Source organism: Vanellus vanellus, assembly GCF_965231255.1.
Source record: "Vanellus vanellus genome assembly, chromosome: 3".
Taxonomy (NCBI): Eukaryota; Metazoa; Chordata; class Aves; order Charadriiformes; family Charadriidae; genus Vanellus; species Vanellus vanellus.
In genome coordinates, this window is record NC_138907.1 from 76,881,087 (window position 1) to 76,893,527 (window position 12,441).

A 12,441-nucleotide genomic window follows, 5' to 3' on the forward strand; every position below is an offset into this window, starting at 1 on the left:
CACACAGCCCTGCTGAAAATGATGGCTGTCGTGGTGCTCATGGTGCAAAACAGCTGTGCAGCAGAGCCGCCACGCTGGAGTCCAAACCAGAGGGATTAAAGCTTATGCTGACTCAAGCGGCCACAGTGGTAATGCAGCCTCTGTAGCCACAAGTGTGGACCACCCATCGCATCTGGGTCTGGCTGGGGTTGCCTGGGCAGTCTGGGGGCAGCAAGGGATGACTCTGGGACATCCCAAAAGGGAGGTTTGGAATCCTGCTGGCCCATGCCTTGGTGCAGGAAGGAAGGAAGGACAGAAGGAGAAGGTCAGAGGCATCAGTGGGACAGCAGAGCTGACATGGGATTTCTCCAGGAGGAAGGTAAGCTCAGGCTGCAGGGTGTCACTGTGCTGCCACCCATACAATCGTATTTAGTGCTCGTCTTGGGGGCAGATGCTGCTCCCAGCCACTTGAATTTTCCCTCCAGAAATGTGGGTAGCCATTCCTTGACAAGAGGAAACAAGTGCCCGGGTCACAGCTTCGCCTCGCAACCACAAAGTGGGGCTGGTGGAGCAGCGGGTGCACAGAGAGGCCCCGTTTCAGGGCAGGGGGAATGCTGAGCAGGCAGCTTCTTCCTCCTTGCCCCGTGCCAGGGGAAGGGCCCAGGAAGGAGAAGCAGCAGCACTTCTCAAGTGAGGCGTGGGGGTGGTTTAGACCGATGGCCGATCAAGCGTTAAGGCAGTGTGTGGCGGCAGCCCATGGAGGCCAGGAGGATGAAGAGCCATGCACAAGCTGCAGCCAAGTCAGACTCCTCCTAGGGTTAAACTGAGAAAATGTAGGCTAAAGATCAGGAAGAGCCTCTTGGCAGGGAGAGGTGCCAAGGAGGGGGTCAGGAAGGCGGCGCGGGCTGGGAGGTGCAGCTGCGGCCAGCGGGCACACCAGGGGCCGTGGCGGTGGATGGAGCTTGGCACTGTACTGATGAAGCGACCAGCATGGCTTACCGGATCTCTTCGAACCCCACCACGCCCTGCCATCAGCGCCAGCATTACTCGGCTTTCGGGAGCTCTGCAAATACGTAAGGGTTTCAGCTTGTAGGAAAAGGGAGTTTCTGCTCCTAGGGGGTGTAGAGAGAAACTTGGAAGTGCCTAGAAGTCTAAACTAAAAGAAAAAAAAAAACAGACGAGAAATCCTTTTTTCGTTCTTTATATAGTTCTTACGCTTATCATGTGATTGACTTCAGTAGTCTGAATCACAGTTGGTTTAACGTTTGGCATTGACAGTAAGTGCCCGAGGACTAAAAGCGAAGGACGACTTTCCCAGGGAGGCACACCATTCAGGAATCACACCGGGTTTCCCCTAGAGTTATTTATCTGTGGGGCTCACGCGGAGGCAGCAGCCTGGCTTCCTACGAGAGAGGGGGCGAGCCGCACGCAGGCATTTCGAGAGAGAGTTTTAAGCCTCAAAGTGTCACTCCCCCGCGGAGGCTCTCCCGCTGCCGCGTCGTGCCGCGCGGTGCCGTGCATGCCTCTTCCACTTCCTGCTGCAGAGCCAGTTCTGCCGCTTACCTGGGAGAGGCACGGAGGGTGTCGTAAAAGGAGGAAAAAAAAAATAATAAAATAATAAAAGCCCGGCCGGCCGAGGAAGGAGACCCGGGCACGCCAAGAGAGCGACGGGGTGCGCAGGAGGCACGCCAGCCCTCCCGCTTTCCTCGGCCAGCTCAGCGCCAGCCTCCCTCGCCCGCAAGGTAAGAAGTGTTAGAGGTGCTGCCTTTCTCGGTCCCTGTTTGTAATTAGCTGCTGACCCACTTCTGGCTCTCGGCGGACTTTTTTTTTCTCACTCAAATTGTTGTCTCGCTCCCTTCTCCCCCCCCCCCCCCCATGTAATGATAGACTGAGTTTCACAGATGGTTACAACATGTTTCAGCCATTTCACTGCAGTTTTGTTGGTTGTTGTTTTTTTTTTAAATCCAGAGGGTTTGGGAGTAAACACTGGGAACGGTCACGCCTGGTGTCGAAATGTTGTCCTGCCTATTTACAGAGCTGCCTGGCAATGCCTGGCAGCCAGGCCTGATCCCGCTCCCGCCCTGCACGGCTGTGCGAGCTCAAGGTGGTGTGTTGGCCGCTGGCCCTCTCCTCTCCTCTCCTCTCCTCTCCTCTCCTCTCCTCTCCTCTCCTCTCCTCTCCTCTCCTCTCCTCTCCTCTCCTCTCCTCTCCTCTCCTCTCCTCTCCTCTCCTCTCCTCTCCTCTCCTCTCCTCTCCTCTCCTCTCTTCTTTTCTCTTCTCCTCTCCTCTCGACAAGTCCACAGACCTGGTGAGGGAGAGGTGGCTGGAAAGCGCGAAGGAAACAGGATCGTAGATGCCATTCCCCATGGCGTTGGTATGGAAACAGTGGAAGCGAGCTGGTAGTATTTCTTTTTAATTGGAGTAAAATCAGCCGTATAAAACCCGCTCCCATTTCACACAGTAACTGATTGTTTCAGAACACAGGTTTTGTAGGGTTAGCATTGGCTGGGCGACAAGAACGGCAGATCTGGGCTTACTGGTCCTCAGCCGCCACCGGGGGCCACCAAACCAGAAATTCCCATTTCCTGCAAGCCCCAGGTGGGTTCAAGGCCTGGCTTGGCCTTGTCCTTTTCATCTGGGTCGAGCAACAATGCCCCCACCACCACTGGACGGGGCTGTGAGCCCCACAGTGGGTGACATTAAAGACGGGGGTGCAAGGGGAGCAGGCGGCAGGGCCACTGGCCCAGCAAACACTCGCCCAATGCCGCCGGCTGCTGGCGAGCATCTGCCGATTGTGCTGCTGCCTGTGATGCCGTCAGCTTCTGAGGTTGGGCTTGCTCTTGCTCAGCACCGGCAATGTCTTGAATCATGCTGGTTTGTTTTGTTTGGTTGTTTTTTGTTTTTTGTTTTTTTATGGGGTTGAGTTTTCTTTTTGTCTTTTTAAGGCAGGAAACAAGGCATGTGCAATTATGGTGTTCGTGTCTGTCAGTGTCCTCCACCCCCAGCAGTGGCTTTTGAAGTTTGGCAGAGGGTACACGTCTGAAAGATATACATACGTTTCTGCACGTTTCATGAAAGCAAGTGAGGGAGGCTGTTCTCACGCCAGCTGAGGGAGATGCGTCAGGTCCCCCAGGCTTCCCCACACCCTCCCACCACCCACACACCCTGCAGCCCTCGCGCTGTGGAGCGGGAAGAGTGGTTAGGGACAAGAGATACGTCAGCCCCGTGAGACACCGGAGGTTCTCCCTTATTAGGAACCGGAGGCTCCAACATAAGGCATGAAGCTATGGGAAAGCAGTCTGGGGACATTTATGCCTCTCAGTGTGGTCCCCCTGTCCAACCTCACTCAGCTAGCCCCAGTTTTGTGCCAGGATTTTTAGATGTTCCTGGGCTGTGGGATATCTCAGTTTGGGGGATATTCAGTGCCTATGGGAGTTTTATCAGCATCAGAAATGGGTGGGAAGTAATCTCTCGGAAACAAACACATTTTTAAGGATACCTCAGATCATTGCAGACATTTTCATATTTCACAAATATTAGAAAACTAGCAGGGAATTCTGCCTGTATGTGAGACACCTGTTTGGATCCTGCTTGAGCGTGTTGCACTTCCAGTTTCCTACTACTTGTTGCCTAGCTTTCCTATCACATGCATATTGAAGTCTACGCTAAAGAGCGAAAAAATAACAGGTCTACCCTAGCCTTGGTACCATGGATTGCCCGGGGAAGCAACATTAGTGCTGCAAAAGGGAATGTGATGCTTGCCATGCAGGGTTGGAAGTATGTTCTCCTGTTCTCCTCTGTCCTGGTTTGAGGTAAAGCAGAACTAATTTTGTTCAGTAACTTTGCTTCTTAGTTGGTCCTCTTCTAATTACTGAAATTGGCAGCATATTTTGCAGACACTGTTCACTCTCAGAGTGATAAGACCTATGTTTATAGTTGATGCCAAGGAATGCTATGCAGAGATGCTCCTGCTTATACTTATTGCTGTAACAGCCAAGGGCAGCTCACTTGGTTATTTGCCCCGTTGGAGGGTCGGAGGCAGAAAAGAGTAGAGGGGTCTCACCAGCAGGGACAAGCGGACAGGACAGGTGACCCAAAACTGACCACCAGGGTATTCCATCCCATCTGCCTCATGCTCAGTATAAAGCTGAGGGATCAAAGGGTCAGCCCTCTTTCTTCAATAGCCAGCATCCAAGGAGGCCTCTGTCTGTTCGTCTGCCTTTGATCCCTCTCCTGAATCCAGATCCAGAATCCAGTTCCCATCTGTCACTGAGTCCAGTCTGGGACTTCCCCAGTGCCAGCCGGTGACGTGATTGTCATCATGGGAGCTTGATACGGTTTTATATATATTTCATTATTTTCTTTTTATTTTATTATTAATTTTTCATTAAAGTAGTCTCTTCTAAACTCATAAGTCTCTTTTTCCCTCCTCTGCCTCTCTATTTGAAGAGGGGTAGGGGGGAGTATCTGCCGCTCACCCGATGGCCAGTTCAGCCTAAGCCACGACATCCTGGCATATGTAGACTTTCATGCCATGGTTGCAGAAAATATGTAAGAGCAACTGTATAGTCAGTGTGGAAGAGGACCGTTGTTTTCATATTCTTTTTCTACTTTTTCCAGAAGTCATAAAAATAAACGTTACCTGCCCTAGAGGGCTTAAAATCTGGCCTAGGAACGTGACACATTGCCTTAGTCTTCCCTGTGGAGGGTACCCAAGGGAGAGGGTAAGCATCTGTGATGACAGCAGCCAAAATTCTTCATGGTGAAGTGTGAAACTCTGGAGCTTGAATTTCCTTGGCTGTGTTTATTTAGGTTATAGACCCAAAACAGTTCCCACATTTTCACTTGCTCTTCCTAAAAGGATTTGTCCCTGGGGGTTTTTGAGGAAAGTTGTGTCTAGTGTTTCTGTAGAGAAAGCTGCACTTAAGGCAAGTGTACTTACACACTTATGCTTAACTGACCCCATGGCAACAGCATTTGTTGCAATCTCAATATGTGCATCCTCACAGCAGCTTGCAAATTCTGCATCCACTTATTCCCATCCTGCATATGGATATCAGCAGCGCCAGGGAGCTTAAAGGATTCAGCCAAAGTACACAGGAATTATTTGGAAATCAAGAAATTCCTGTCCATCCCCGCCCCTTGTGATCTCAGCTTTGCCTCAATCTATAGCCGTGCCGTTTCAGAAATGCCGTAACTGGTGAATAAATAACCCTTCCCTTGTGTCTTGTGCACCAAAGAAGGTGAGGCTTCTTTCTCATCCTAATATTTTCTTTTTTTTAACTATGTAGACAAATATAACTTTGATCAAAAGGGCAAAGATATTTTCCCCCTCTCCGGAAGTGACGGAGAGCGCAGCTATGCTCGCGTTGCAGACTCTCTCTTCTGTTTCTTCACAACAGAAGTTTTCTAATCAAAAGCAGATAGATGGTTAGTGTGTGTTTTGGGACAGTGCATCCTGACAAGTCTTCGTGCTGGGAAACAGATGAAATACCTGACGGATTTCACAATCAGCTGCAAGAAAACTGCACAGATGAGCCCGAGCCCAACACCCTCCCTCTCCCTGGCCAGGCCCTTGCCTCCATCGGACTTTTTTTAGGGGTGTTTGGCCCTCGCTTCACACTTGGGTGCTCAGGCCCTTCTCTACCAACCTGCAGAGGAATTTGTTCCCCTTCATTTATGCTCTCCCTGCAGCTTCCCAGGAGCGGCCATCGCCAGCAGCGGCCGGCCGTGAGCAGGAGAGCTGGGCAGGCTCCCTCCCGGCTCCCTGGCAGGAGCAGTAGAAGAACCTCTCCAGGCAGTAGAAGGACCTCTCCAGCTTCCCAAGGGAACTGGGATGGGGTTTCTTCCCAGCAGCTTGGCTCACTGAGCACCCACCCAGGAAGGTTATTTGCTGAATTAATGCACACAACAGAACTGGGTGTATGAGCAGAGGAAGGAAGAGAAAGAGAAAGCGTGGTTTAAGGAGTTCCCTCAACATTTTTGAGAGCAGTCCAGGCCTGGCTATTCTGTCCCTTTAGGAAGGGCCTCTTCACTTTATTACAAGCAAGAATTCATGCAACAGCTTCAGCTGGTTATCAGTAATCTCTTGCATAGTCATAGGTGCAGGGGGAATATTAAATTCTCAAAACTTTCTGGCAATATCGTGATCTGACTTGAAGCTGCGGTGTCTTTGGAAATGATATTGGGCACGATCTACGCTCTCCAGAGGTCTTCGTGCCAGAAAAGGGATCAGGCTACAGGTTTCTGAGCGTATTTCAATATGCTGAAACATTCCTTTACCCTAATTCTTCAACGCGGGAGACCTAAGCGAGTGATTTTTCTGTCCTATGCATACGCATGGTTGCAGGATAAGCTAACTGGAAAAGTCAAAGGAAACCTGATGAAACTCTGGAGCACAAGGCAATGTAAAATACTGGGATAAAGGGCTCAGCATTGGGTCTTTTTCCAAAAGCCAAGGATCTTCAGCAGAGCAGAAACAACGTCCTGAAGCACTGCTGTCGGAGGAGGATGTTTCTGAATCATCTGTAACATTTCCAGCAGTGTGGGGATTTCTCTTGGGAATTCCCATCCACATACCATTGCCAGCATTGCTCAAAAAGTGTTCAGCACGTCCTGGGGTTAATTTGGCCTTGGGGCCCTCTCTACAGACAGAGCTCTGCTGTTGTAACAGCTTCTCTCTCCAACCAGAGCTACTGAGGGAGGAGGAGGATGAAGTCACTTTTTCTCCTTTTTAATGATGTGTCTGTTTTAACACGAAAGCCCTCAGCCCCTCAGTTCCTCCTACCTTGGCCCCATGGGAGCAGGGGCTGTGCGTGGCTATCAAAGCTCAGCTTTAGCCGCTCGGGTACCCTGCGGCAGGGTCTAAGCAAAATCATATTTGAAAAAACTAGAAGGTTTTGCAGCTAAAAACACAGGTGATGGAATCTCTTCTGTCTCACCAAATTATTTTTACTTAGATATTTGGAGTAATTTTCATAATGTTTAGCTCACGTTACAAAGGAAGGAAATAAGGCTGTCATTTAAATACTGAGTTGATTTGAGAGATAAAGATCCATTTATCCTTTCAGAGGGCTAAACTAATAGGAAAGACATTTCTAAACTGTTCTGAAGTAAGCCATTTGAAGAGTTTGGTAGCTGATCACTTGCAATACAGTTTAGTAAAGTCTTAATATCCCTCGGAAAGGCAGAGCAAATACACCAAACAACAAGCCTGAAGAAAACAAGTCTGATTTTTTTCTGCCTGTGTTGTGCCTTTCATTAGGCTCACACAGTCTGTGCATGATCTATTTCATAGATAGCATGATGATAGCAATGGAAAAAAAAGGCCAAAAAACTTTGGAGCTTGTAGCCTCCAAAGGAATTTAGTAGCTTTTAAATCCCATCTGTCACCTGATCCAAAACTCACTGAAGTCAATAGAGAGATTCCCATTTAATTCACTGAGCTCTGGACTGAGTTCTTGGTTTCTCCACAGAAATCTGTCATTTTTGTCACAGTGCTAAACTAGAGGCTGTTGAATAAAGAGGATCTGAATTCAAAGTATTTTCTAGCATTTTGATCTGACTACTTCAGAGACAAAGAAGCATCTTAGTGTATGAGGCTTTGCAAATTTGTTTCTGAAAATCCATGTTTGGGGTATTTGCTAAGGATTATATCTAATGGGGTGGGATGCTCAGACAATGCATGTGGCTAAGCAGTTGGAGCTGTATGCCAGTACCCCACAGCTGATCTTGCACTTCATGAACACCAGGATGAATTTTGCACAAGGAACCAGTTCGCTGAAGATGCTCAGTGGGGGAATAAAAGTACACAATATAATTTATGCTGCTCAAGTGCGCGTCGTTCAGCTTATGAGCAAATGGACAGAAGATATCACAAGTCGAAGCATGTCTGAGCAGGAACTTCAAGGCCAGATGATCCAAGGGTCAAGTTTACGAAGCTGTTGAGATGAGCAAAAGGCAGATACCTTACAAGGAGCTTGACACCTAAGCTTCACAGGCGCTTCTCTAAGTCTGGCAGGAGACTGCTCAACAGCTTTACACACCGTATCATGTAAATCTGACCTCACGCTGTACCATGCCCGTGAGTCACCACCACAGGGCGGTCATCATTTGAACTGCCATCTGACCAAAGGTCCCAGCTAAGTGACATTGTGCCACCACCGCACCAGACAGCACAGCACAAGTCCCTGTGATTGTCCTGTGCTGATTACAAGAGCTCAAGGTTCTTCCCTTTCCCATCACATCAGTTATGACTCTCAGAGAACCGTGACTCAGCGAGCAGGGCCGGTGTTAGTGACGTGGCATAGAGGAAAAGGGATGCAAACCACAGGGAGAGATGTGTGATGGTGGTGAGCTGGCCATCAGGATTTCAAGCCTGGGTGCTTGCATGGGAAGGAGCTGGTTTGGCACCAGAGCCAGCACTCTCATGCAGAGGGGCTGCAGCTGTGAAAGCAGCAGCGTGTTCACTGTGTTGGTGCAACTAATAGCTTCTCTGAGGACTTGCCTACGTGGGAAAATTTGCCAGTGTAATTATCCCACTGTAATTATCCCAGGATAACTCTCCCTGTGGACGTGCTTCTTACAACATAGGATGTGTATTTCGAATATATGGTAAAGCTTCTGCATAGATGGGTATTAAGTTACACAGAGGAAGAATGTTTACATTGCAGCTCAGCAGCAAAGCACAGTTTTTATCCAGATTGCCAGCAAATGTTACACCCAGAATTTTCTATGCCAGAGGTACTTTCAGAGAGGACTACATGTCACTTGATCTCATCAGCATGAATGTAAAGCCTCACTCTTGCCCTATAACACGGGACACATAATTTGCTTTTACAGAATCGCTGTAGGAGCCAGGGTAAAGGTTGGGACACTGCCTTATACCTCTCTGTGATCCTGTTAAACTGTTTTTAATACTGTGGTCATTTGAATATGTTCTTTATTTGACCTTTCTGTGACTGAAGTTGGGAGAAACCCTTGGATTGCTAAAAGCTCTTTAAACGTGTTGTGATTTTGACTTTCTTTACCAGGCTTTCAAGCCAGATTCTGTTGCTAAACATTGTCATTCCCATTGTTTGAGTGCTTACTCTATTCTTCTCTGATAACTCTCCTACTTGGGATTTTAGCTTCTCCAATGTGATAGGAGGAAAATGATTAGGGAAATGATGAGCACCGGGCTTTTTTCTCTGTGCTTCACAGTAACAGACAAAATTTGCTGGGAGCAAGCTAATCTGCACCCCTGTATAAGAGGATGAAGGTGGCTGCCTTTCCTGAAGCCCGCTCACCATTCACCCATCACTGCTGCTGTCATTCTGAGTGAAGGTGGAGGAGAGGCGTCCATCATCAGGGATCACTTGGCTGGACCAAATTTACTGACAGCACCCCCAAAGAAAAAGTGATCATTTTGATGTTTAGGCTAAAGCCCATTCCAAAGGAAGGGGGGGAAAATCCAAACAGTAACTAACATCTCTGAATTTTCTTTTAATTTTTCAATAACTTGAAATAACAACGGCCGTGTGATAATAAGGTGGATGAAGTGGTTTGATAAAATAAGCAGCAAGACTTGAAAACAAGCTTTGGAGTTGAAATAACTCAGCTAGGCATCCAGTGAGGTTTAGATACGAGGCATCACTGCTAAGCTATTATTAAAAAGTCCAGAATAAAATAATTGCAAGTAATTGTATGGCCTGGAATATACCTGAGCCTAACCCCCAGACCTACGCAGCCTGCTCTTTTGTCAGGTGCAGAAATCACCTTTGAGAGACAGTTCACGTGCTTTTCCCTTCTCCAGTCTCAGCAGGAACAGTAAGTTCCAGAAATCCCATAAAAGCGTCTGTTTTGCGCAATGTAATTTCCAGAACTCCAACTAGTATTTCTTTTCCAGTCTCTGAGATGATAGAGTTATTTTGGGATTATTGCCTGTGTGAAACTGCACCATGTTCACAAGAGTACTTTCTCTTGTTTTCCAGTTTGCTGAAAAATCCTGGCCTTGCAGTAAGGCAGCTGACTCTCGTTTCCGGTGCAACTACAAAACTTGGAAATGGCCTCTGTGTCAGGTTAGTCGAAATTATAACTCTGTGCTAGCCATACTCTAGCTAACCCTCTACTTTCTTGCTTTGCCAAAATTCAGCTGGACTGTTCTGGCTGTTTTCTGCCTGTCTTTTTAAAAAAACATAAAAATACAAAGAATGTAAAGAATACATACCTTGTTATGGCATACAAGTATCTAAAGGGTGGGTTGAAGGAGGATGGAGCCAGGCTCTTTTCAATGGTTCCCAGTGACAGGACGAGGGGTAATGGGCACAAGTTAGAACATAGGAAATTCCGTTCAAATACACGGAAAAACTTCTTTACAGTGAGGGTGACGGAGCACTGGCACAGGCTGCCCAGGGAGGTGGTGGAGTCCCCTTCTCTGGAGATTTTGAAGACCCACCTGGATGCAGTCCTGAGTAATGTGCTCTGGGCAATCCTGCTTTAGCAGGGGAGTTGGACTAGATGATCTCTAGAGGTCCCTTCCAACTCTGAAAACTCCATGATTCCGTGATATTGCTCTTTAATGTTCCAACTCACAGTTACGGAGTGATGACTGACAACAGGCATTTGTCTGTATGGCTGTTCTACAGTGTTTCTTCTCCCACTTTTCCAGGCACTTTTGTGGGTCGAAGCATACCAGTCGAAGTGGATGAATCCATGCCGTGGTCCCCATTTCCCGAACATGTCTTAGAAAATGCTTTACAGCCTTCTGGAGAGGATATGGAGGATAAGGAGTCCCAGAGACAGTGTGTCGCTCAAACACCTCAGCCTGTGGCAGATCCCTCATGCCTCTGCAGAGCACCAGCACATCATCAGTCAGCACCATCCATGGAGCCAGGCAGCAGCTTGTGGTCAAAATACACCGATCCTGATGGCGATGGACGCTTCTGTTCCCCTGGTGAATCAATAGCTGGAATATTTCCCTCCAAGATGCATCTTGCAGCTATGGACAAACCAGGCATGCAGCCAAGATCACAGCTTTCAGCTGACACTGGGCATAACTCCAGTAAATCAGAGCAGAGCTTGTCTAATGCTCCTGAGGGCCCACTGGAGGAGGGCAGCCAAGGGAGTTCACAGTCATGGCAACCCTCAGGAAACAGACCCCCAGCAGAGCTGGGGACTGTGGACACAGGGTACAACTCCCAGTCACGAGACGTCATGGGCATTAGGCACCTGGAGCCCCCCTTACCACTGGTGTCCGTGCTGAATCCCCAGGACCTCCCAGGACCACTGATCTCCAGAGAGTTTTTTGGACCTGAGGATCAACAGTGCCCTATGTGCCAGCACTTGCCCCATCCCAACACCTCCTCGCAAGCACACGGCTGCTTTGGGCACCGCTGCCCAGCAGAGCAGCACCCCCAAGGCCCATGTAAGTAGCACCACCGCTCACCCCACGGGAGGTTTTCCGGGTGTATCACAGACATCATTCACCAAGCTGGTGTTTTCCTACTGTACTTAATGGCAATGCACGGCATGCAATTATTAACCTTTTTAAACACATATTTTCAGCCCATTTTTTATTTCCAGGTTTTTGGGTTGTGCAGCCAGACTCTCTGATGCAGAACCTCTGAGCCAGATAAAAGGTTAAAGAGCTTACAGTTGCTCATCAATTGAAGGCTAATAATTTTGCCTAGAAACTAGCCTTTGTCAGTCACGCTGAGCATACACAGCCTTGTCCCTGCTGTTATTTCATATTCTAGTAATTTCCTTCCTCCTTGCATCAGTCATTCAGCAGCCTCCTATACCGACTTAACTCCTGTTGTTTTCATAGATTTCCTTGCTCCCACTTGAATCCCCAAAGTTGAGAATTTCCTGCCAGAATCAGGATGGGAGGTTGCCCTTGATCTCTGTAAATAGTATCTCCCAGCATTGTGACCAAACTCACCCATGTGTTTTATTTCTATGTGAAAAGAGCGTGACATCCATCATCCTCATTTTTTTCTGTTGTCAGCTGAAATGAAAGCTCATTACTTAAAATGGAGCCCTCTCAGCTGCTGGTGAACGCTGATGTGACTCCATCAGTATGGGTGTTTTGGCTCTTGGAGATTATGATGCAGTTTACAGCCTGCTATTAATTAGTATTCCTTTTCAGTCTGAGATTTTTATCTGTTATGAAGTGAGCTTTGAACATTCAACAGCAATATCATTGTTTTAATATAATTTATATTACATTAGACTCATGAGACCCCGACCCAATTTAGACTGGCTTTGTAATAAAAAGCTGTAGGCCTGCTCCGATAACCCTTTTTTTTTTAACCTTCTGTTGACTCCACAGCATTTATATTACATCTGTTTAAGGAGTTTTGTCATTCCAGCAATGTGTTATAATTAGGTATATGAAAGAGAGAGGGTATCAGAGCCTCAGTTTTCACCTCTGATCTTGGACTTTGTAAAAGGGAAGGGGCTACAGATGGATTTTAATCGATG

General features: G+C 47.8%; 1 protein-coding gene across 1 annotated transcript in view; it reads left to right on the top strand.

Moving 5' to 3' along the window:
- The first annotated feature begins 1,448 nt into the window (after positions 1 to 1,448).
- The window catches only part of TRAF3IP2 (TRAF3 interacting protein 2), a 28,179-nt gene continuing 17,186 nt past the window's right edge, over positions 1,449 to 12,441 (top strand). The window contains exons 1-3 of the mRNA XM_082480811.1: positions 1,449 to 1,721; positions 9,951 to 10,037; positions 10,628 to 11,383. Of these exons, the coding sequence (XP_082336937.1) occupies positions 10,022 to 10,037; positions 10,628 to 11,383 (772 nt within the window). The 5' untranslated portion in view covers positions 1,449 to 1,721; positions 9,951 to 10,021. The remainder of the gene's footprint in view (positions 1,722 to 9,950; positions 10,038 to 10,627; positions 11,384 to 12,441) is intronic.